The 25,947-nt window shown below is 48.4% G+C and overlaps 1 protein-coding gene across 1 annotated transcript; it reads right to left on the bottom strand.

The window, feature by feature from the left end:
- Positions 1-295: 295 nt before the first annotated feature.
- On the bottom strand, positions 296-25,947 carry LOC111154386 (GTPase, IMAP family member 8). The gene is given in 14 exon segments (XM_022513926.1): positions 296-331; positions 4,896-5,041; positions 6,700-6,811; positions 6,813-7,276; positions 9,218-9,261; positions 9,263-9,479; positions 9,482-9,545; positions 9,547-9,859; positions 14,548-14,606; positions 16,705-16,805; positions 16,808-17,074; positions 17,077-17,288; positions 21,957-21,988; positions 25,942-25,947. Coding segments are annotated over 14 exon segments (2,073 nt in total).

The following is a 25,947-nucleotide window of genomic DNA, read 5'->3' as shown; positions in this document are numbered from 1 at the left end:
TATTTCTTCCTAGTTTATTGAGTGTTTCCTCATACATGGGTTTGGCTCTTGTCAAATGTTTTTATCTGTATCTATTGAGATAATCATATCCTTCATTCTATTAATGTGATAAAACACACTGATGGATATTTACGCATTGAACCAATCTTGTATTCCCAGGGTTAAATCCCAGGTATACATATTTCTAGATGGTCCTTACTCCTCATGGTCTACACTTCTTTTTATAAGTTGTTGTATTCAATTTGCTAGTATTTTGTTGAGGATTTTTGTCTAAGTCAAGTTCTTGGCGTGGGCCTCAATGGAGTGTGTCACTGTTTCCAGTGTAGGTAACCTGGGGAGGAAGGGGATGAGTGGCCAGCGGAGTCAGCAGTGGTGCCTACAAGAACCTTGTTGCCCAGAAGAAACGGAGGTGTTTGGCGGATGCTCCAGTCCCCGGTAGATGTGGCAATATTGAGAACCTGAAGACTTGGTGACCAGTAAGACCGAGAGTCATGTCTGATGATAACAGGACCTTCCAGGCACTTACTCAGCAGAGGATTCATATCAGGAAAAGAAGAAAAGCAGGGCAAGTACCACGTGGTGGGTCACAGACGTTTTCAGGAGCTTATAGAATTCATCCTTTGGGGAACCTCAGAAATACACCCAAGGAAAACATACAAGAACTTGCAGGGGCTCTGGAGGGACACTTAAGCAGGAAGAGTGAACTCTAGGAAAACATTCATGATGTAAATGACCTCATTTTAAACTTACTGTAGCCTTAGCACAGACAAATTACAAATATATTTCCAAAGACTATATTTGGGACATAACACCTGACCCAGGCCTGACCCTTATTAATATGGGGATGAGGAAACACAAACCTGCCACCATAGCACCCACTAGAATTTACGAAGACGGGGTTAGATGAGAAGAGGAAAACAGGAAAGGTTTGTAGCCAAAGTACCACGTTGTTCACAGGTAGATCTCACACCGATCTGGTAAGCACATCTTGTGTCTATTCTCAGAAATAAATGCGAGAATTATAACCACGAAGTCTCCTCGTTAGCATCTCATTGTCCCTCCTGGAAAACTGGAGGGTGAGTGTCTCTGTCTGCTGGGGAGAAGCGTCATATAGCAGCGGGGAGAGCTGGGCCCATGGGTCCGTGGCACCAACCGTTGTAACGATACAATAGGAAGATGAGGTTTTTTCATATTTTCTGTCTTCGTCATCAGCACACTTTTTTTTTTTTACTCTGGAAGTTAAACTCACCACACATGCCACAGTCTGCACAAGGTCTTTCCCAGGGCAGGAAGAGCGAGAAGAGGAAGTGAAAGGGGTCCCCGTGAGGAAGGAGAGGCTGGTGGGGAGGTGGGGACATCGGATGACCCCATGTGACAAATAGATACAAATGCAGGGCATTTGGGCAATGGAAACACTGTGAACAAGGAAAAACCACCTCCTTAGAAGTTACTTCTCCCACTCTCTACTCCAGAGACAGCTGGAACATCTGGACATCCTTCAATAAGCCACCTTGATCACTCCATCAGGTCTCTCAGTCTGCGTCCTACTGGCATACGGGGCCCGATCATGCTTTGTTAGGCAGACTGTCCTGTGTAGTGTAGGACATTTAACAGCTTCTCTGGCCCCCGCTTACTACATGCCAGTAGCACCCCCCTGTTGTGACAACCAAAAATGTCTCTAGAGATTGCCAAACCTACCCTGTGGGGCAAGGTCATTCCCAGCTGGGAGCCAGCCCACTACATACCTCACTGAACAGGCAGGATGAGCAACTCATGGCCAGCCTTTAGTGGTCTTGCTAAGACACATATGTTTGAGAGACTCTTAGAGTCTTACCAGGGTCTCAGATCCGTAGGAACCAGAGTGTGGGTCACATGGACAGAAACAGAAATGAAAGCCAAGGCAAGGGAAATGAGAAGAGACAGTGGAGGAGGAAGACCGTGAGTTGCACGCAGCCCAAGGTTGAATGCAGTGACAAGGGCCACAGGTCATCCTAGAAATCTTCCTCTTTTAGTTGCCTCGCAGGAAGAGAGGCCCAGTGGAAACCTGCAGGAGCTGATCTCTGAAAACATATGAACAAAAGGCTCGGCAGGGAGCGTGCCAGACAGCTGTGATAGCTACGAAGGTACACCACTCTCGAAAGTTCTCCCTTCAAGAAAATTTAGTCAAGGGACGCCTGGGTGGCTCAGTTGGTTAACTGTCTTCCTTTGGCTCAGGTCATGATCCCAGGGTCCTGGGATCGAGTCCTGCATCAGGCTCCTGGCTCAGCAGGGAGTCTGCTTCTCCCTTTGTCTGCCGCACCCCCTGCTTATGCTCTCTCTCTCTCTTTCTGACAAATAAATAAAATATTTTAAAATTAAAGAAAAAAGAAAATTTAGTCAAGTAATCTTTGACAAGGAAGCCAAGAATAAATGGGGAAATGATCATCTCTTCAATAAATGGTGTTGGGATACCAGATATCCACATGCAAAAGAATGAAATTAGACTCTCATATTATTCAAAAATTAACTCAAAGTGAATTAAAGATTTAAATTCGAGACCCAGAATGGTAAAACCACTGGACGAGAGCTCAGGGAAATACTCCCTGATCCTGGTCTGGGCAATAATTTTTTTGCACAAACAACAAAAGCAAACAGACAAGTGGGATAATGTTAAAGTAGAAAGCTTTGGCACAGCCAAAGAAGCAATTAACAAAATGAGAAAGTGACATACAGAATGGGAGAAAATATTTGCTTATGATATATCTGAGAAGAAGTTACTATCCAAAGTTTATGAGGAACTCATACAATTCAACAACACACCAACAAAAAGCAATCTGACTAAAACACGGACAAAGCTCCTGAAACAATATTTTTCCAAAGAAGACATACACATGGCCAGCAGATACATGAAAAGATGCTCAACATCCCTGATCACCAGGGAAATGCAAACCAAAACCACAATGAGATACCACCTCACATCTGTGAGAACGGCTGTTATCAAAGGGACAAGAGATAACTGGTGTCCACGAGGATGTGGAGAAAAGGGAACCCTACACACTGTGGCGGGGATGTAAATTTGTGGAGCCACTGAAGCAAACAGTGTGGGGATTCCTCAAGAAATTAAAAATAGGGCTGCCTGGCTGGCTCCGTCAGCGGGGCACGCGACTCTTAATCTCTAGGATATGAGTTCAAGCTCCATGTTGGGTGTAGAGATGATTTCAGAATAAAATCTTAAAAAAAAAAAAAGAAATTAAAAAGAGAACTACCACATGATCTGTTGGTCCCACTTCTGGGTGTATAGCCAAAGAAAAGCAAATCAGGATCTTGAAGGAATTCTGCACGCCCCGTCCCCGCCATGCTCACTGCGCGTTATTCACAAGAGCCAAGATGTGGAAGCAACCTCAGTGTCTGTCCACAGATGAGTGGATGAAGAAGGCGTGGTGTATAGAGACAATGGGATATTCTTCAGCCATTTAAATAAAAAGAAAAGGAAGGCGCCTGGGTGGCTCAGTGGTTAAAGCCTCTGCCTTCAGCTCAGGTCATGATCTCAGGGTCCTGGGATCGAGTCCCGCATCGGGCTCTCTGCTCAGCAGGGAGCCTGCCTCCTCCTGTCTCTCTCTGCCTGCCTCTCTGCCTACTTGTGATCTGTCTGTCAAATAAATTAAAAAAAATCTTTAAAATAAAATTTAAAAAAAAAAGGAAACGCTGTCCTTTGTCACAGGATGGATAGATCTTGAGGGCATTACGCTCAGTGAAATCAGTCAGACAGACGAACACTCTATGATCTCACTTACACGTGGAATCTAAAAAAAGTCTAACTTGAAGAAACAGAGTAGGATGGTGGTTGTTGGGAGCTAGTTGGGGGGGCAGGGGGGTGGGAGGTTTTAGTCCAAGGGTGCGAACTCCCGGCTATAAGATGAGTAACTTCCGGGGATCTAACATGCAGCATTGAAAAAAGAAAAGAAGGAAAACGTCACTCTGCTCCAAGGAGGACAAATAGCCGGCAGCCTCCAGCTGCAACCCTTTCAGGATCTACTTCAGCTTCTGGGCCAAAGCCATGCCCTTCCCAGGCAGCCCCCAGCCAAGGGCTGAGCACCGCGGAGCCGCCAGTGTCTGTCCATTGCAGAACGCCGTCGCTATGCACCAGTCTTTGCCCTAGAACTCCCTATTCAGATGGGCCCGGCTTGTCCAGGGTGCCGCTCTCCCTACCAAGCAGCGTCTGCCCCCTTTCCTTGGGCAAGTGTCAGATCTGCATCACAGTATGAAAACTCTCAGCCCCGTTCTGCTTCCTCTTCAGTCTTTAACAGCTATTACCTTGTCCCCTGCCCCCAGAGAAACCTCTTGCACTCCTAACTCCCAGCAGGTGCCCCCTGGGGGAACCAACATAATGTTGTCCCGCCCCTCTAATGTGGTCCTAAAGGAAAGGGGAGATGGTTGTTAGGTCCTGGCTGGGAGAAGCTGTCGCACGGCTTAGCCCACACATCCGCCACCTAGTGCAGCTCCCAATGCCACCTGCTCAGCCACGGGTAGTGCCCTGGTCTCTGTGCCTGCCTTCCAACAAAAGGGAAGTTCTGGGAAGAGGCACAAAATGCCTTCTAGACTTTATTGCTTCCATGCTCCTGGTTCTAATGTATTTGTCCTTGCTACACTGAAATGCCTGGACTGGGGGGTTCCTGAGCTGTCACCCACTCCGAAGGTCCTCATGCACCAAAGACACAAAAACCTCTCCAAAGTCAAGGTGTCTATAAACACCTGCATTGCCTCTCCATGGGGGCGGGCTCTTCCCCCAAGTCAGAAAAATAGCAACCAGGAGGACGTGAATTTATAGAATAATTCACCTTTATTATTTCATTCAACCGAATGTATTTATACACACAGTTTCCAGAATCTGTCACATGCAGGGTTAGGGAGAGTACAACAGTATTAATGGCGACAGTCCGGGCTCTGATGAAGAGGTTAAACTTGAAGGCAGCTGATACCTTCAAAAAGCAGTAACAGATGACAGACCGTGTCCTCAGAGCACACACAGAACAGTTCACGGTGGTGACATCCGACCGCTTACCTGGGGGGAGACCCCACAGTTAAGTTAGCTTATTGCCCGCACCAGGCAGCCCTCAACATCGTCCGCTCAGCCTCAGCGGGATACCCCCGTCCCAGACCCAAGAAGCAACTGGAAGCGTGGAGGCCACAGCGGCCTCAGACTCCCTCCCCGTGGACTTCCTGACGTGAGACTCAATAAGCCCTTAATGTGTTCAAGACATGATTCCTTGAGCTCTCTGAACTTTACCCTAATTTCTAACCCTTGGGGATTAAAAAAAGAGAAAAGTGCAAAGGAGTTTTCTTTTCTAAAAAGTTTAGTTAGTTAGTTAGTTAAATTCAATTAATCAACATAGACTGTATTATTTGTCTTAGGGGTACAGGTCAGTGATTCCTGAGTCTCATACAACACATATTCTCTCCAGTGTCCATCACCCAGGACAAAGGAGTTTTCGATAAACTTTTCTAGAGGCAATCTAGACTCCTACTTAGAATTCTGGAAATTGGGGCACCTGGGTGGCTCAGTGGGTTAAAGCCTCTGACTTCGGCTCAGGTCATGATCTCAGGGTCCTGGGATCGAGCCCCACATCGGGCTCTCCGTTCAGCAGGGAGCCTGCTTCCTCCTCTCTCGCTCTCTCTCTTAATCTCTCTTAATCTTAAAAAAAAAAAAAAAGAATTCTGGAAATCTACAAGATTGGCTAATCTTGGCAATTTCACCATGTGTCCAAGTTTTGTCCTGCTCTATTTCACGGCGAGGATTAGCAATAAAGTCTTTTGAAACCTCCCAGACTCATGTTTTTTTCCTAAGGGACAAGAAAGAAGAGTAGACAGGGTCCCACTTTCTATTCAGGCCTAGAAAGAAGGGAGCACTAAGGAACAGCCCCCTGGTGAGGAAAGGAACCTGCTGGCCCTGAGTCATCTCGGGGGTGGGGGGTGTAGCAGGGGCTCGTGGAGGTCTGCATGAGTCCAGCTTCTCCATTCAGCCATGCCAGGGGTTGTCTGGATCTGCATCCCCCAGTCCTTGGGCAGGTTTCTGTATTTGACCCCAGGCTGGCCTTGGCCTTGGTCACATTGTCTGTCCTGAAGCCACTCTACGTACGCAGGTGAGGTGATTCATGAGACTTAATTCTGACCCTCAAAACCACCCAATCTCTGAAGCCTCTTTCTAGAATTCCCCCACCTAATTTCTTCTTTCTCCTTTAGAGAGGAACCTGACGATTCGTTTACCCACAAAGAGCTGAAGCAACATGGGCTGAGCTGTACGTGTCTGCCAGGGTCCTGGAGCCTTCTCCCACCCCACCAGCCCTACCACGTCCTGTCCCCAAGTGTGGGTGTCACTACCTTAGAGAGACCCCCATGCACGTCAGCTGCCTACGATAAAATCTCTTTCAAATTCTTCAGTAAATTTGTGGGCTTGTGCTTTTCCTGGGCATTTTTTAAAAAAGATTTTATTTATTTATTTGACAGATGGAGATCACAAGTAGGCAGAGAGGCAGGCGGGGGGGGGGGGAAGTAGGCTCCCCACTGAGCAGAGAGCCCGATGCGGGGCTTGATCCCAGGACCCTGAGATCATGACCTGAGCTGAAGGCAGAGGATTTAACCCACTGAGCCACCCAGGTGTCCCCTTCCTGGGCATTTTTAATGATTTTGCTGACATTCTCCCATTCGTGGGCACCCCCTGACCTCCATGGTTCTTTATCAGCTTATCGGCCATTTCCAGAAGATCTGTTGCCTGGTTTTCCCTGGTTTGGCCCATTTCTCTGTTATTAGAAGCACAGACTCCTCCCCCCACCCCGACACCTTTTAATGATGTTCTTAAGACTTTTGTTATCTGTGTTCTGGACATACTCTTCGAGGTCCCCTGACTCAAGGTCTTCCTTCCAAGTGAACAGCACGTCGTGTACTTCCTCTCCGAAAATGCTCTCCAAGTCCTTCACTGCCCTTTTGTCCTCCTGAGTGAACCATCCCAGCTGGAACACCAGGACCAGAACCTTGTTCCCTTCTTCACAGCAGGACAAACAGCCTCTGACCTCCTCCTCCAGGTGGGACAGACCTCCCTCGGCACTGGTCGTCAGGTAGAGTGAAGGCATGTCCACAACCACCACCTGCAGCTTGCCTCACATCCTCTCGCTGCTCTGGCACGTCTAGGTCACTGCCTGTGCTTGGAAATGAGAGCGGAAGTCGGGGTTCCCAAGGATGGTGTTCCCGGTGGCGCTCTTCCCAGTGCCGCTCCTCCCCACCAGCACAATGCTCAGGGTCTCTGTTGAAAAGAAAGCAGGAAAGATGGATGACCATGGGTTGATCTGGGGGCAGTTTTCAAAGCGCTGCCAGATGTCATGGCAGAGGATGCTCGGAGAGCACCAGGCCACCCTCTGACGCAGCAGCTCTCTCCCCAAGCATGGTTCCGGGCACGCTCTCTGGGAATGAGAAGCATGACTTGGACCACCATCTCTGCCCCGCGCTCACCCACGACATGGCACTGTTCCTACCTCTGAATTCACTCCCTCCTTCTGGTAGCTTCTCTGACTCCCTGGCACCTTGTGGGGGACCCTGGCTTTACTTCCCATCATCTACTCAGCTGCATCCAGACTCCACATCTCACCCCTTGGTCTTCTGTTCCTGGGGCAACAATGTCTTCCTATTGCCAACTAATGCTAAGTGCTGCAAAATCTCCTTGATGCGCTTGAGAAATTAACAACAGAATTGACTGTTCGTGAAAAAGCAACTACGTATACCGTTGACAGATTCCTCGTTCCTTCATTTGGATCACCAAAAATTCATTTCTCGTTAAAACCACATTAAACTGAATTGTCTTTCACTGATGCGTCAAAAGGCACTTCGTGGTTATAATAACGAACGCACACTCACGCTGTTTTGTGTGGTGATGATGGAGAACAGATGTCCCTAAAAATTGAGTGACAGATGCTAGAGACCTGGCAGTGGGCGCTCGTGGGGGCTCCTTATGACTCTCCACCTGTACTGTGGTCTTTCTCTTCTGCACTGGCCTTTTCACAGTTCTCTCATCATACATTCTTTGCCAATGTACCCATATCTGCCTTACAACAAAGAGGGAGGAAAGCCTACCCTGTGCTCTTTTAGGGCAAATTATTGCATTGCGTATCCTGAACCCACAGTCTCATAGTTATGCTTACAGGATTCTAGATCCATCTTCCAACAGTCTCACATTTGTCACGGATTTCAGTCCCTGCTTCCATACCCTCAGAGCGGGTGGTTCTCAAAGACCTCCACGATTGGGTCTATGATGGCTGTCCCACGTCCTGTAGAGGTGTGAACCCTCCATTTCCATCATGGCCATTCCTTGGCCGGCCCCTCGAGGGGTAGGCTCAGTCCCACCTCCCTGCTTCCGATTGCTGGAGTTTTCCCTGCAGTGTCTTCCAGCCTTCTGCCAGCCGCCCAAACCCTGCCCACTCTCCAAAGCCCATTACAAACTGAGCTTTCTCCACACAGACTCTCCGGATCTCCCTGCATGTCTCCACTTCTTGAGAAGGCTCCCGAGCACCTGGCCCTCCATGAGGACTGTGCAAGGGCTCCTAAGCAGACACAATCTTCTGAATCTGTGCTCTTCTCAGGGGAGGGCGTTTGAAGTGAAGGCAACGGTGAGTCATGTTGACTTGGAAGAATCTCAGCTCAGAGCAATGAGCATGTAGCACCGAGTGCACGGGGACATCTGCTAGAGCTGTGGGTGGTGTGGCTGGGCTGAGAAACCCACCTAATGCCATGTGAGGACTTGGGCTGCCAGTCTTCATCCTCCTCTCTTCAGAATGACCTCCCCTCTCCAACAAGTGAAGAGTAAGGAACCAAGAAGTCAAGAGAAGGAGAAGGAAGGAGAGTGTCAGAGTGGGCTTAAGAGAAAGAGAAGAGTAAACCAACTTTCCAGAACCATCTATCTCATCATGAGCACTGAGTCTTGAGCCGCAGGCAACAGATACACTGTGGGGAGAAGAAGAGATTGGAAAAAACTCAACAAGAGACCTTCACCATCCCGTTGGAGAGAGGGGGTAAGGGTCAGGAGAGAATGAAAGACAGTGTGTACGGAAAGGCTCATAACTTCAGTAACCTTGGAGAAAGAAAAGTTAGTCAACAGACTGGACCTGTCCTTTCCCTCTTCTCCCCGCCCTTCTGTATATTTCATATCTAGTTTCTGAAAGCATCTAGAAAAGGATATTTAGACGCTGTGTACCTTCCCCTCTAAAGCTACAGGGCCTGCCCCCATTCTGTTGCAGTGCCCGCAACTGTTTGCAGGAGCTCGTCCGCCTGGCGCTGCTCCTCTTCCTCTGTCACTCGGTAGTTGAAGACGAAGTACCGGTCACTGCACATGTCAGTGAAGTTGTAGAGAGCTTTATTTCTGTGTTTCAGGAACATCCGTAGATTCTGATCCCTGAGGTCTTCTTTCCTGGTGGAGAGAATGATCAGGTGCTTCACAAATTTGCCTCCGAATCTGGCCGGGTGGCGTCCAGGACTGCCTCATCTTTCTCGGTGAAGGAGCCCAGCGGCATCAGCAGCAGCAGGAAGGTGAGGGGCGCCCAAGGGCAGGGGGCGCCCAAGGGCAGGTCTCTGGAGCTCCGCTGTAAGGTCCCTTGAAGACAAGATGTCTGGAGCATCAGTGATCACAGCTCTCCTCTCTCTCCAGATTCTGCTCTCAGACACAAACCTCTGGGTGACTGACCCTTCGCTGAATTTGGTCTTAAAGACTCGATTCCCCAGAAGGCTGTTCCCAGCTGCACTTTTCCCGGCTCCACGCTTGCCTACAAGCAGGACCTTCAGCTCCGGTGGCCCAGGGTTCAGCTCACATCCTGGGGACTGAAGCGGCTTCTCCCCTCCCCTGGAGGACAAAAGAGCAGATTCAACATCTCCTCTTGCAGCTGAGTTCAGAGATGGGGGCAGGTGTTCTGCTTTCTCATCCTTGTCAGTTTTTTACAGAGAAGGCCGGTAGTGTTCTGAGCAGCAGGACGCTAGTCCCGGTCAGGAGCTACCTCTCCGAGTCAAAGCCACAAAGGGGCCCGTGAATAAATGAAGAGATAACGTAAAAATGGTCAAGATTTCCCAGGAACATGAAAATGTTAAACTTGGCCTCCTGTGATCTTGGTCCTTAGATTTCCTTTCATTTTGCTACCGAAGGTAAGTGCCTGGCTGTGAAGTCCACGGACTAAAGCAGGACAAGGGAGACTGAGTTTAAAATGCCCCATGGGGGGGCACCTGGGTGGCTCAGTTGCTAAGCGTCTGCCTTTGGCTCAGGTGATGATCCCAGGATCCTGGGATTGAGCCCCACATCTGGCTCCCTGCTCAGCGGGAAGCCTGCTTCTCCCTCTCCCACTCCCACTGCTTCTGTTCCCTCTCTTGCTGTGTCTCTCTCTGTTAAAGAAATAAAATCTTTAATAATAAGTAAATAAATAAATAAATAAAATGACCCGTGGAAAAAACAAATGAATAAAATAAAATAAAACGCCCCTTGATAGTATATTTATAAAATGTTTTACTGCTCAGCAATCAAAAACAAAAACAAAAGGATGAATGGATGAACTATTGATATGCAACATGTATGGATCTTCAAAACATGCTAAATGAAAGCAGCCAGACACAAAACACACACTATGGGGTCTCACTCCATGAAGTTCGAGAACAGACGAAATTAGTCTATGCTGTCAGAAGTCTGGATTCAGTTCCCTTTGGGGAGATGCAGCAGAAACTTGGGAAGTGATGGAAATGCTCCAGATCTTATTTTTTTTTTTAATTTGCTATTTTTTAAAGGTTTTATTTATTTACTAGAGAGAGAGAGAGCGAGAGCACAAGTAGGCAGAGCAGCAGGCAGAGGCAGAAGGAGAAGCAGGCTCCCCGGTGAGCAGGGAGCCTGATGTGGGGCTCCATCCCAGGACCCTGGAATCATGACCTGAGCTGAAGGCAGACGCTTAACAGACTGAGCCACCCAGATGCCCTGGAAATGCTCCAGATCCCTATCTACCTGGGGGTTACAGAGCTATACACTTAAGATGTGTGCATTTTACTCTATGTTAATTGTATGTCAATAAGTTACTGTAAAAACCTGGGCCACAAAACTATCTCCACACATGTGCCCTGCCCCCACCACTTCTCCTCTATCCAAGGTCAGCACCAGACCTTCAGGCTGAGCAAAGGTCAGGGTCAGCCACTTCCCGGAATATTCAGAGGCTGAGGCACCCCAGGCACTATCAGTGTGGATCATGCCTGGGCCTCTGAGCCGCAGGTCTGGGAGGTGGAATGAACACACTTTTAAAGAAAACCACCAAAACGCAGGTGACAGCTCATCCTTGTTGTCTTGGGAAAGCTCCTGCTTTCCCCAAAATCAGCTCACACAAGTCTGCATCCCACCAAGATAAAGTCCCTTCCAATGCCCTCATTCTGAGACACCCCCCGGTTCTTCATGGTGTGCTATTTCCTCAGGGTCACGAGGAATCATTTGGGGACATAACAGGCAAGTTCCTGGAGGTCTTGACTAAAGGGCATCAACAGAATTTTAAATCCCTACTTCTGCCTGAGTTCACATACCTCTGGCTAAGTTTACTCCTCTGTAAATGAGAATAATGATAATAACCACCTCTTCATAGGGCTGTTAGAGGAATCGATGTGTACAGTTATCATGAGAATTATATGCTGGGAAGATTGAATTATTTATATATATTTTCCAGTATATAATGTCAGTTGTGATTATCATTAAAATTGTAATTATAATAGTTATTATTATTAAGGGAATTCTATGAGGACAGAGATCTCATCTGTCTAATTCACTGCTGAATACTCAGTTCTTGCACAGAGCTGGCCCAGAAATAACCTAAAGGTCCATCAGTCGAGGGACGGTTGACTCAGTCGCATGCACCCCTTACCTTGGACAAAATTGCACCTACTAAACAGAACAAGGAGGCTCTTACAGGGACTGACTTGTGAGGTGTGCAGGATGTATCGTTAATGGAGATCATTACAAGGATCCTGACCTCCCCCAGTGAACTCCACAAATGAGTGGAATCACCATGAAGATGATTTCTGCTTTCCCGGGGGGAGTCAACATTGTATAGTCCTGGATCCAGGGCCAGAAAGACAAGGCTGAGTCCGGAAAGAAGCCATGAAAGGCAAGCCCACCTCCATAACATTCAGGGAAGGCCCAGGACACCCACGCCATGTCCAGAACCTACTCCCAAGTGTTAGGAGTTCCCTAGGGGACGAGCTGCGGACACCAACCTGAGCTAGGCCTCCAGAGTACATCTCTGATCCTACTTATCTAATTTTTCCACCTCATTTTGACTCATGATGCATTCAAAAGGATACAGATGTAAGCTTACCATTTTTAAGGATCATTCTTACCAAGTGGCTTGTCCCCCTTCTGGTCGTGGCTTCATTCATACAATCCTAGAAAATAAAGGTGGAAATGATGCACAGGGACCTAAAATTTCATCTTTTTGCAAAGTAAAGAAATGGAGACACAAGTATATAATTCAAAGTAATTTAATGAGGACGATGTGGTCAGATCAAGGCCATGGTCATGTTCCTTGTTGGCTTTTGTAGACCTGTCCACAATGTCAGTCGAGCTTCAGACCCCACTGCCGACAGCACAACAGGCTCCCCAGAAGTATGAAGACGGGTCTTGTTCTTGCTCAGAGGAGCCCCACAAATGCCATCTAACCAAGGCATTGAGCCCGAAGCTCTAACTTTCCTTCTCGCCAGTCTCCCAACAATAATGACAGTTCCTTTCCAAGTCTTCCAGAGTTTCTGCTGTTCTGGAGAAAATCCAGAGGCTTAAGAAGAGTGGACTTCCCGGAAGAAGAAACTAGCCCAGTGATGTCTGGAATGTCCATCTGAGGGACTGGGGGAAAGGAGGAGATCAGGCGTGAAACTCCTACACATCTCTGGTGTCTTCTCCCCACACTGTGCCCCCGGGATAGAAATGAAGCTGCTTTTGACGTAAGAACCAGAGACACTTGGAACTTTTCCCATCCAGGTGGGCAAATGGAACCAAACACACAATTGGTATTCCCTTCCCCTGCCTGGTAAAGCTGACAAGTTCCCCAAAATTTAAATTGTCATGGAATCAAAAGAGAGGGTAAAAATTATATACAATCCTGATGCGTCTGCTATTCCTAGAAGCTTCCAATACTTTATTTCAACCCTATTTTTGTTAAATCTCCATGCCAGCCAAGGAAATTTTCCCTCTGCTTTCTTACCTGGCCTTACCCCAAGCTGTGGGTCCCTTCCGCCATCCCTCTCCCCGGATCCTCCCCTCTCAGCTCTGACCCTCAGACGTCTTTCATCTTACCCAGCACAACTCAAATTCTTTCACGTGTTTTAAATGCCAAACGTTGTTGCAGTGCAAATGTGTATGATCTAAAAAGTAATAATTTTTAAATTTCTCACCCACTGTAAAAGGAGCAGCTGCTAATTAACATACATCCTTCTGTGTTTTTCTAAGTTTATACGCATACACACAAGCATATATGAACACACAGGGAGACTTGGTAGGCATCTTGCTCTGCAATCTGCTTCAGAATATGTCCTGTACAGCTGTACAAGTCAGTCCCCATAGATCAGCTCCGGTTTTTTAGGAGATGCTATTTGCTCCAAGGCATGGACATGGAACATTCCATCCTAACGTAACAGTTCCTTTACTGGTAGACTGTCAGGTTATTTCTGGTTTTACTATCTCAAGAGATGCCACGATAAGTATCCTTACACATACATCTTTATGTATGTGAATGTTTTATTTCTGGGTAATAGTCCTAAAAGTGGGAATCTTGCTGAGTCTCCGGGTTGTTAAAGTCCTTAATGTCTCCATAACTTATGTGAACCTTATACACATCCATAATAATGCTAATAACTGTAAGGTTTTATAGGCGAGATACATACGACACCAGGCAAGATAGGTGCAAGGCAAGGTTTATTAAAGGCGCTCTCTGGGGAAGTTCCGAGACTCAGGAGAGGAGAGTTGGAGAAGTCGCGCCCGGGAGGGGGTCGAGTGGGTCTTTTATTTGGGTTAAGAGAGGGCATAGGTTCACAGCCCTATAAAGGTAAGGTATTTGGGGCGTGGGTTCACAACTATATATGGTAAGGTATTTGGTGGTTGGAGGGTAGGGGGAGTCCTGATGTTCCTGTTTCCTGCATAAGTATCGGTTTACTTTTGGTGATGTGTCCTCGGCATACGTCCTTCCGGCGGGAGAGTCATGGGTAAAGGAAGAGGGCGGCCTGGAAGATGGCGGCCCTGCGGCCATCTTTATTGTTCCTCCTGCGTTCCCGGAGCTGCCGACCCAACAACAATAATAATAGGGGCAGCTGATAATCACCGAATGCTTACACCTCAAGTATTTGCAAATATTTTTGTAAGCATTTATTTGCATCGTCACAGAAATCTCTGAGATACATATTATTATCTCTGTTTTATGGAAGACAAAAATAAGATCCTGGGTCAACAGAATGGATAAGTTCTGTCCCTCAGGGAGTCTGTGGGGAGGCAACCACCACAAGTATATTCACAGCAATCACTTGACTCACCTGCTGGTGGCCGCGTGAGGAGCGCCATGATGGAAGGAGGAGCCGGTGGGGAAGACGCACTGAGGAAGTGAGCTCATGCTGAGGGAAATGGATACACAAAAGCAGACCTGGTATGGGGTCTGATGGGAGAGGGGACGTGTCCAGGTGAACTAAATCACAGGTTGGAAGCTCCAGAATGGACTGGATGCAAGTCAAGGACCACAGGGAAGGCCAGTGAGACCAACATCTGAAGAGCAAGTTAGAGGGTGAAGGACCAACTCAGGTCGGGGATTCTGAACTCCATCTGAAGATCAGTGGACAGTCACCTCGGCATTTTAAACAAGAGGGTGTTGGGTTCAGGGTACAGTGCACAGAGCTCATCCCATGCTCTGATCCTCTCTGCAGACATTCCTGTTCCAGTCAGCCTTCAAGAGACAGAAAGATGGTTATAAAGGAAAAAGAAGGAGGGCAGACCTAGGAGATAAGAGAGCAACAAGTTCTCTGGAGCCTCAGGGTCCTCATCTGTGGAACAGGGTACACAGAGCACTTGTGAAGATGTTGTCCGTTCATATGTCTGGGACTCAGTAGGTGCTCAATAATTGTTGCCTTCCTTCTCACCTCTGTCCTGTTTGGGCTTCATGCTCATCAGTTCTCAGAGTTTACTCTGACCAACGCCGCCCCCTACGCCGGATTTTTGCTTGCTTTACCTCTTTTGGCACTTGCGTTATGAATCCTCTGTAACAACATTCACTTACTTACCCTGAATCAGGAACTGTTTTGTGTCTTATGCATGAGTCACTCAAATCCAGGAGTAAGCTCCTCAAAAGCAAAAGCCTGAATTTTTGTATCTTCCTTAACTACAAATACATTTTCTACTCAGGTTTAGAAATTAGGGCACCTGGGTGGCTCAGTGGGTTAAGCGGCTGCCTTTGGCTCAGGTCATGATCTCAGGGTCTTGGGATCAAGTCCCGCCTGGGGCTCCCTGCTCAGCAGGGAGTCTGCTTCTCCCTCCCCCTCTGCCGCTCCCCCTGCTTGTACTCTCTCTTTCTCTGTGTCAAATAAATAAATAAAATCTTCAAAAAAAAAATTAAATAAGGGCACCTGGGTGGCTCAGTGGGTTAAGCCTCTGCCTTCAGCTCAGGTCATGATCTCAGGGTCCTGGGATTGAGCCCTGTGTTGGGCTCTCCACTCAGTGGGGAGCTGCTTCCCTACCCCCCACTTGCCTCTCTGCCTACTTGTGATCTCTCTCTCTCTCTCTCTGTGTCAAATAAATAAATAAATAAATAAAATCTTTAAAAAAAGAAATTAAATAAAATGTGACTGTGGCTCTTGTGTATGAAATGGATTGAGGGTAAGGCACAAGAATGAAAGAGGGGAAGGTTGTTTGTAAGACAGGACAGGCGAGAACCCAGGCTGGCTTGGATCAGACGTGGGGAATGCGGATGGAGAGAGGTGGGACTTCTGACCACAGAAGACTTGATGATTTCTCAGATATCAGCTGCCAGCTGGTAGTGGCAGCAAAGCCGACCTCTGGGTTTAGGTTCTAAGAGCCTGGTTAGCAGCACCACCATTTACCCAGTTGAGAGGAAAACGGAAGTCTTACAGATTTCAGAGGGAAAACCAAAAGTCTGGACGTGTGAAGTCCAAGGTCCTCTATGAGAGCCAATTGGAGCTGTCGAGGAGCAGTCGGATACGGGAGCAGGATTGAGAGGAGAGACCTGGACGACAGTGATGAATCTGGAAATCGTTAGCGATCGGCAGAGCTCAGAGCTGGAAGGCAGAGTTGAGGAAAGCCTAGAACCATGCCCTAAAGGTGCCAACTTTCAGAGGCCACGCGAGGAGAGCTCAGGAATCTCTGGCATAGCCAAAAAGGGCAGGAGTTAGAAAACAAAGAGTGTAGTTGTATTGAAGCCAAGGGAAGAGATGGTCCGGTTTGTGTGTCCAGTGCTGTGAGGGATAAAGTCAGGTGAGGACTTAAATGTATCCATTAATTTGCCAATAAGGGTAATATGCAAAGCCCCTGCCACCTGGTGCCTCATGTTGGTGGATCACGGATAAATATCTCCTTAAACAAAGCCTATGGTCCATCACACGGTGCCACACCTCCCGTATCCCTGCCCATCATCCACCCAAGAGCTCTAGCAACAAAGATCCTTGTAGACCTTAAGAATATCTTACCACGAATTCACGGCTTTTGTTTCTGAAGTTCACAATTTATGGTCCTCCATTTTCATGCAACAAATACTGGACCCGGCACAGGAGTCCCCTCACCTGACTGGCCGCTCCTCCTCGCTTGCCCTGTTGGTCAGAACCCAGTTTTGGCCTCCGTAGTTTTCAGCCAGCTCCGGGAGGTACCCCTCCCCACTGACGTAAGCTTGCAGTGCGTCACCCTCAAAATCATCCTCCTGAGTGAAAACGGTAATGATGTACTTCTTGGCATCGGCTCCAAACAGCTTGTGGATGCCCGTGACTGCCTCCTTGTCCTCCACCTTGTAACGGCCAATGGTAATTACCAGCAGCAGCACATGGAGGCTCCAAGCAGCTTTCAATGTTGGCGTTGCTTGTCTTCGGCACAAGAGATTGAGGAGAAAATGTCGGGGGTGTCGATGACCACAACCTTCCCCCCTCCTGTGGCCCCCCTCGCTCTCTGGCACGTTTTTGTCACCATCTGGCCACTACAACTGGACACAAACACAATTTTGCCCAGAATCATGTTTCCTGGGGCACTTTTCCCCGCACCACTCCTCCCCAAGAGGAGAAGCCTCAGCTCTGGCTCCGGCTCCTGATACGGCCCCCATTGGCTCTGCTGGACAAAAACAACACACCAATGTGGAACACATGAGAAGTCAACAGAGGGGCAGCAAGAAAATTCATTCTTTCTAGTTCCGCCCCAAGGACTGGAGCTACTGACGTCAACTCAAACTAGATTCGGATAAGCAATCCTGTTTCCCAGGATCCTCTCTGTGCTCTTGTCTCCGAACTAAATCCGTGTGAAGATGTCACACACAACTGGCTAAACTGACAGCCCCTTCTCTCTCTGTACCTCCCCCACTATACACACTGGGGTAAAAGCAGACACTATGAGACAATAAGGTCCCCTCCCTGAGATGTCCATGTGCTAATCCCCGGAATCTGTGGCTACGTTGTTACATGGGAAAAGGGACCTTGCCAATGTGATTAAGGATGTTGAGATGGAGAGATAATCTTGGATCATCCAGGTGGACCCAGTAGAATTACACTGTAAGAAGTCCTTCTGAGAGGAAGGCAGGAAAGTCAGAGTAAGAAAAAGGGGATGTGAGGACAGGAGCAGAGGTCAGAGAGTGACAGCGATTTGAAAATGCTACACTGTTGACTTTGAATGTAGAATAAAGAGCCACAAGTCAAGGGGGATGGGAGCAGCTTCTAGAAACTGGAAAAGGCAAGGAAACGATTCTCCCACACAGCCTCTGGAAGGATCCTGCCCAGCACCTTGATTTTAGGATTTCTGACCTCCAGAATTATAAAATAATAACCTGGTGGGTTTTTAGCAACTGATCATGTGGCAATTTGTTACAGCAGCAACAGAAACTAATACGCTCTCTTTCCCAGCTTCCTTTCAGCTGGAGTAACCATGTGACCTAGTTCTACCCAAGAACAATGAGGGAACATTTCCTTGGGCTTTCTTCTTATTTGGAATGTAAATGTGATATCTGGGGGCCCCTGAGTGGCTCAGTCAGTTAAGCATCTGCCTTCAGCTCAGGTTACGATCCCAGGATCCTAGGATCGAGCCCTGCATCAGGCTCCCTGCTCAGTGGAGAGCCTGCTTTTCCCTCTCTCTCTCTCTGCCCTTCATTCGTGCTCTCTAGCTCTCTTGCTTTATCTCAAATAAATAAATAAAATCTTTAAAAACAGTAAATGTGATATCTGAAATCACAGCAGATATCACGAGACAATGAGGTAACCAACAAGAAAACAAAAGGCCAGTGTGTGCCATCACACTGAAGGAATGAAGAGCAGAGAGATAAAAGAATTCCTGATGACATCACTGAGCTGCCAAAATATCCTTGAGATCACCTTTTTTTTAAAGATTTATTTATTTATTTATTATTTTTAAAAAATTTATCTATTTGACAGAGAGAGAGGAAGAGAGAGCCAGAGAGCACAAGTGAGGGGAGTGGTAGCGGAAGAGGGAGAAGCAGGCTCCCCGCCAAGCAAGGAGCCTGATGCAGGACTCAATCCTAGGACTCCGAGATCATGACCCGACCCGGAGGCAGACACCTAACCGACTGAGCCACCCAGGCACCCTAAGATCACCTTTTTGTTAAGTAAACAGCTGATATTCTAAAGATCTAGCTGCTGCTACTCAAAGCACGGTTCACAGGCTGGCGGTACTGCCAGTAATGGAGGCCATGTCAGCAGTGCAGAATCTCAGTCTCCACCCAGACCTCCTGAATAAGAATCTGTAACCGAACAAGCTCCAGATGCTTCTCACGAACACTCAAGTTTGAGAAGCACTGGTGTAAGACACCATTAGTTCAAGATTAGCATTCCCAGCTGAATCAGGACCCACTTGAGGAGCCAAGTTTCCCAGCACCATTTCTTGAACAGTCCCATCTTTTTCCAAATGATTCTGTCAGATACCATGTGCCCGAATTTCCACGAGTCTATTCCTAGGTTCTGTTCCGTCCACTAAATGCTCACTCAGTCTATTCCTGAACCAGAAAATGTTATTTACTAGAACCAAAATGACTTAATATTATCCTACTTAAGATACAATTTTAAACCTTCATTATGTGATCAAGGAGGTAGGTCCCAACACCTTGCTATTGTTCAAAACTGTCACGCTCTTCTTGGCTTTTTAATCTCCTGTAGGACTTTGAAAATCATTTGTCCTTGTCTTTAGGAAATCCCTGTTGAAATCTAGAATGCCATAGCATTGAATGTGTAGCTTAGTTTTAGAAGAACTGACATGTTCATAGGGTTCTCTTTTTGTTGGTCAGTTTTAAACATATTCTAATTTCAACCATTAGTTCTTTTTGATTCATAAATTAGGAGAAGTGATTACCAAATTTAAAAATGTATTGGGAGACTTGCTATATTTTTATTTATTTCTAATATTATTACTCTCTGGCCAGAGAACAACATCTGTATAAAATGTTTGTCACTGGTCAAGATCTACTTTTTTTTTTTAAAGATTTTATTTATTTATTTGACAGAAAGAGACACAGAGAGAAGGAACACAAGCCGGGGGGGCGGGGGAGAGGGAGAAGCAGGCTTCCTGCTTAGGATTTGGGCCTCAATCCCAGAACCCTGGGATCATGACCTGAGCCGAAGGCAGACACTTAAAGGCTGAGCCCCCAGGTGCCGGAGATCTACTTTTTTTTTAACACAATAAAATTTTTGTAAGTGTTTCATGCAGGCTTAAAAAGAATGTGTAGCCTGCATTTGGGGATGCCTTTCCCAATCAGAGACCCCACCTCGATTCTACCAGCTAGGCTCCAGGTATCCAGAAGGTCCAGCATGTCCTTCCCTGCACCGGTCTCTTCTCTGTCTGGAAAACTCCTCCCCATTCTTCACCACTTAGCTGAAGTGTCACCTCCGTGTCAAGCCTGTCGTCATTTTTCCAGATTGAACTGATCACGAGCTCCTCACTGGACTTCTGCAGTACCACTATCATGGTCCCCTGCTTCCATCCTTCTGGAGCCTACTGTCCATCAGCAGCCAGTGTGATCCTACCAAAACAAGAGACAGATAATGTCCCTCGTCACTCCAAAATCCCCCAATGCCTTCCCAAGGACTTGAAGTAACAGGCAAAGCCTTTGCAGTGGTCGACAAGACCCTACCCAATCTGGGCTCTAGCTGCCTCTCTAATCTCATCCCCCACCCCCCTCACCTTGCTTTGTCTGGCGCAGTCACATCAGCCTCCCTTCTATTCCCCAAACATGCAACCTTGGGGCTCTATGCTGATTACTCATCTGAACTAGAACATTCTCCCCCCAGTGTTGTGCAAGGCAGCTTCCCTTCCTTTAGGTCTTTGCCATATTGTCCCTGTAATGCAGAAGGCATTCTGCAGTCATCCTATAATTAAGGGCAACTCTCCCTGCTGCCCCACCGGCATCTGTGTCCCCCCCACCCCCATTCTATTTTTCTTCCCAGCAACCACGACAACCACCTTTCACACAGTGCATTGACTTGCTTATTGGTTTCTTTTTTTGTCTTCCCACCACTGAAAGGTAAGTCCCGGGGAGAAGGAGGACTTGCCCTGGTTTATTCACCACATCTACTGCTTAGTGAAGGCATTTGCTGCTAAGTACCTGCTTATGACAGAGTGGATGGCTATGAACTTGAATAACAAAGACCAGCAGCTGAAAGACCTGAAGAGTGGGATGGGAGAGCCCTGGCTGGGAGAAGCCGGGAAAGGCAGTGCGCAGACTCCTCCTCCCAGAAGCCCACCATGAGAAAAAGGCAATGGACTGAGTGGGGATCAGAGAAGCTGCCACGGATGGAGACCTGGGCTGTTCTCTAGATCCGCATCTCCAGATCTCCACGGGATGCAGGAGGCAAAGCTGCCTGACCTGGACACACACCTCAGAGCTGTCACACCAAGGAGAAACAGACTTCTTGGCAGCTGAGGTCCAGTCACCATTGGGACGCTCTTGAGAGTACCCCAACCTGTGTCTGAATGAAGAGACCCTCCCCCGAACTCTCCATCCCCCTTAATCTCCTTGACTTTGCTCACAATGCTGTTCCTATCTGATAGTATCTACTGTGTCTAGCTTCTATGTTCTCTTTTCTCTCTACCATTCTTAGTATGAAACTCCTTAAGTGCAGAGACCGCTCCTGTCTTGTTCTGTGTCCTGATGTCCCAATACTGTGCCTGGTACATAGCATACACTCCATAAATGTTGTTAAGTGAATGATCGTAGGGGAGAGGACGAAAGGAGGAAAGGAGGAAAAACAGTTTTTAGGAATGAAGAGGGAGTTAAAAGTGATGTCACTTATTTTTTTAAAATTTCCATTCTGCTTTGTTAGGTATTTATTTTCTTCTATTTTCAACTTTTAAAAAAAGATTTTTTAAATTTATTTCAGAGAGAGCATGAGCTGGGGGCGGAGCAGAGGGAGAGGGAGAAGCAGACTCCCCTCAGTCCATTAAGCCTCTACCTTTGGCTCAGATCATGATCCTAGTGTCCTGGGATAAAGCCCAGTGTCCTTCTCCCTCTCCCTCTGCCTGTGGCTACCCCTGCGTGTGCTCTCTCTCTCTGTCAAATAAAATCTTAAAGAGAGAGAGAGAGAGAGAAATCTTATATTGTATCCCAAGCCAGTGAAGCGGTATTTTTTTGTACATCAATTTTTTTAAGTAAAAAAAAAAAAAAAAAGACACTAGTGGGTAAATAGGTGAAGGAAGCAGACACCTCCAGCAGATCTGAAGAAGAAAGGAATTTATTTCCCACCTAAGCTCCGCTGTTTTACATGATTGCCCATCCTAGTTACTAAATTAGTCTTTGCTAAACTCCTAGCCAGGCTGCCATATTGAACCAGGACGCCACTTCCCTATGTGGACAGTTGCCAACCTGTAGCATTTTCTCCCCAGGATATAAAAACACATTTAAGGACAAATAGGAGCCAACATACCCCCCTCCCTCAGTTCTCCTTTACCCACGCTGCCCTCCATCAAGAACTTCAGTTGCGACTCCCCATCAGCCCTCAGGTCTTAGGATAGAGCCCGAGGGGGGCGTGGCTTCAGCCATCGGAGCAAAGCTCCCAACCGTGTGGGGACCTGTCCCACATTAAGGGGCAGTTCGCAGCCACAGAAAAAGATGGCCAGAGACGCTTCCAGAGCTCAGTCTGGGGAGGACTCCGTCCCAGCCCAGCAGGTCAGTCATCAGGAGGAGGAGACAGTTCAAAAGTGAGAGCCCGAGAGGCTTTAATGTAGGTAAAATCAGTCTTGTTTCTGGCAACCACTGGCACCTTCAGTGCTCAGTTAACGGGACCCAAAAGTGCACGGGAAGGAAAATACTAGAAAAGAACCTGGAAGGTGAAATAGAACCTGGAAGAACTGCTCTAGGTGAACTAGAACCTGGAAGACCGGCGTCCCACCTGCTAGCTTCGCAGGGCGGCTGGGTGGCCTCCCGCGGGCTCCCTCCCACCCAAACCTGGCCCTGCCATTGGTCCCTAAGTGGGGTGGGGGCGCGCAGCGAGGACGCCTTCCCCCTGGAAGGCCGGGCCTGAGCGGCTGGTGGCCGGGAAGCCGGTGGCCAGGGAGCCCGAGCCCGCTGCCCGCCCTCCAGGGGACCCCGCTGCCCGCCCTGGCCGCCACGTGCCGCGGCCTCGACCCCGCGCCGGCGCGCACGCACCTCGATCCTATCCCCGCGCGCGTCGCAGGCTCCGTGGCTCCGGGGAAGCCCCCGAGGTCCCCGCGGGCAGCGTGGAGATAAAGCAGTGGCGAGCACCGAGAGGTCTCAGCTCTGATGTCGGCTGGGGTGGGGGGTGGGGGGTGGCGTTCGCACCGGTGCCAGGTTGGCGCCCCCCGGGACCCGCGGGTAGGAGCGGACGCGCGCGCGGAGGCTCGGTCTGGAGGGGCGGCGCCGGGGCCGGAGCCCAGGCCGAGCTTCAGGAGGGTCCCCAGAGAGGGTCACTGTGCAGGGGCTCCCCCACCCCGGGACGGACCCGCGGCGCCGGCAGAGGCTGAACCCGGCCAGGGCGGGGACCGCGCCCAGCCGGCGGTTCTTCTCCAGGTGACCTCCGCCACCCCGACACCAGACCCCTTCCTGGACTGCGGAAACTGAGCAGACGCTGCTTTCTCTCTCCCTCTCCCACCTCCAGCAGCTCCTCACACGGTTCCAGGGGGACCTTTCAGCCGGACCTGGGGAGCGCGCCGCGTCCCAGCGAAGAGACTCCTTCCTAGAGCTGGGGAAGCCCTCGTAATGCTAGAGCTCCCTGGCTTCCCAGTCGTTTGTAAAAAAACAAAACAAAACAAACTTGGAAAAAAAAATAGATCTTATTTACTTATCTGACAGACGGAGATCACAGGTAGGCAGAGAGGCAGGCAGAGAGAGAGGAGGAAGCAAGCTCCCTGCTGAGCAGAGAACCCGATGGGTCCTCGACCCCAGGACCCCAGGATCATGAGCTGAGCCGGAGGCAGAGGCTTAACACACTGAGCCACCCAGGCGCCCCATAAAAGAAATTTCTGCAAGTGATAATGGTTTCCGAAAGCCCCCTACTGCAGAAGGCAGTCGAACGCTGAGCCTTACTTTATTATGGTTTTTAAAAAGGCAACACACGCATAACATTACATAAATTTACCATCTTAGCTATTTTTAAGTGCACAGTTAGGAGCCTCAAGTACATTCCTTGTTGTGAAAAGAGTTCCGCAACTTTCCTATCCTGAGACAGTGAAACTCTGTACCCATTAGCCTCTAGTTCCCCTCCCCCAGCCCCCGGTAACCACCTCCCTACTTTGTTTCTTTTTTCTTTTCTTTTCTTCTTTTTTTTTCTTTTCTTTTCTTTTTTTAAAAAGACTTTATTTAGGGGCACCTGGGTGGCTCAGTGGGTTAAAGCCTCTGCCTTCGGCTCAGGTCATGGTCTCAGGGTCCTGGGATTGAGCCCCGCCTTGGGTTCTCTCTGCTCAGCAGGGAGCCTGCTTCCCCCTCTCTCTCTGCCTGCCTCTCTACTTGTGATCTCTTTCTGTCAAATAAATAAATAAAAGCTTTTAAAAAAAAGACTTTATTTATTTATTTGACAGCGGGAGAGCTTGCTGGAGGGGCAGAGGGAGAGGGAAAAGCAGGCTCCCCGCTGAGCAGGGAGTCCCTCGCAGGCACCACGCCCCTGGGGGCTCCACCCAAGGACTCTGGGATAGAAACCCCAGCCAAAGGCAGATGAGTCACGCAGGCACCCCTCTCCTTTCTGTTTCTACGATTTTGAGGGCTTCATATACTTCCTATGAGTGGAATCAGACACTGTTTTTGCCCTTTTTAGGTCTCGTCCTGGAGGTTCATCCCTGTGACAACACGTTTAATGGGAAGGTGGAAGCTGATGGTCCTTGGACTGGAGCTCCCACCATCACACCAGGCTTGGTCTTTGAAATGTCTGAGGTGGTGCTGAGATTTCCAGAGGGAGACTGGGGGCGGGGGCGGGGGGTGTGTGGCTGAGCAGGTTTTGAGGGGCTGCTCTGTCCTAAGGGGTCCATCTCCCCTCTGGGCTGTTCTTCATGTTCCCCCTCATTAAGAAACCAAAGAAAACCTGGAGATGTGGCCCTGCCCACCAAGAACTTGAGTCTGTACAGGCCACATCTCGGTGAGAAGAGTCTCTCCCAGGGACTCCTGGGTGGCTCAGTCAGTTAAGCGTCTACCTTCCAGTTCAGGTCAGGATCCCAGGCTCCACTGGAAGCCTGCTTCTCCCTTTGCCCCTCTCTGCTCTTTCTCTCTCTCTCTCACTCACTCAAAAACATAAATAAAATCTTTGGAAAAAAGAAAAAAGCAGCCTCTCCCCTTCCCCACCCAATTTACACCCCTAGTGAGAAGGACCTTCCTAGAAACAATCCCCACCCCTCTTTGGGGTGCTAGGTCAATTCACATAAAATCAATTCATTACCCTTGGGGCAACTAATACATTATATGTTAATAAAAGTAATTAAAAAATAAAAAGTAAAAAAGTAAATGTGTACTGTCGGAAAAAAATCAGTTCATTAAAATAATCAGACAAAAGCCTTCAATCCCACCTTGTGATCATCCCAGCTGTGTCCTCCCAGGAGTGAAGGTCAGTTCAGGGGCACAGAGTCACAGCCTTGTGGACTATCATTTCCCCAAAATAGAGAAATTAGGAAACCAAGTTCAGGAAAAGCTCACTTCTTCTGAAACATGAAGCATTTGGGGAGCATTCTGAGTAAAACCACGGCTTCAAATAATTCCTCACTGATTTAGCAAGCTATCTGCTGAGCTGACCATTTTTACAAAATGATCTTTCAGCACACGGGCCTAGAAAATTGAATTCTGTCGGGAAGGCTGGTTGGGCTGGCATCTAGGGAAGGATGGGGGTTTCCTGCCCCCTAGTGGCTTTGTGGCTAATGACAAGGGCGGCAAGACCACTTCCAGGCACTTCTCCCTTCCTCTCAGAGGAGGTGAAGAGGGAGAGGGCTGGCCTTCCCCAAATCATATAAGCCTGGAAGACACAAACTATGCAAACATCTACCAGCCCCTATTAGACACAGGGGCTCAAAGAACCTGCAAGACGGATCTCCATTGAAGGAGATCAGTCAAATGATGGGAAGAGGGACTGAACCATGGTTACGGAGCAATGGGACAGGAACTGTCATAGTGTTCGGGGTGCCACGGGAGCAAAGAGGAAGCTCCATAACTCCTACAAGATGGAGAAACAGCACAGTGGGGATACAAACTTAGAAACAAATCCATAAACCGTTCATTTTCTGCGGCAGGTTACCGTCAT

This window comes from Enhydra lutris, unplaced genomic scaffold (genome assembly GCF_002288905.1).
Source record: "Enhydra lutris kenyoni isolate GAN:26980312 unplaced genomic scaffold, ASM228890v2 scaffoldscaffold37, whole genome shotgun sequence".
NCBI classification, from domain to species: domain Eukaryota; kingdom Metazoa; phylum Chordata; class Mammalia; order Carnivora; family Mustelidae; genus Enhydra; species Enhydra lutris.
This window is presented reverse-complemented; position numbering and strand designations above follow the sequence as displayed.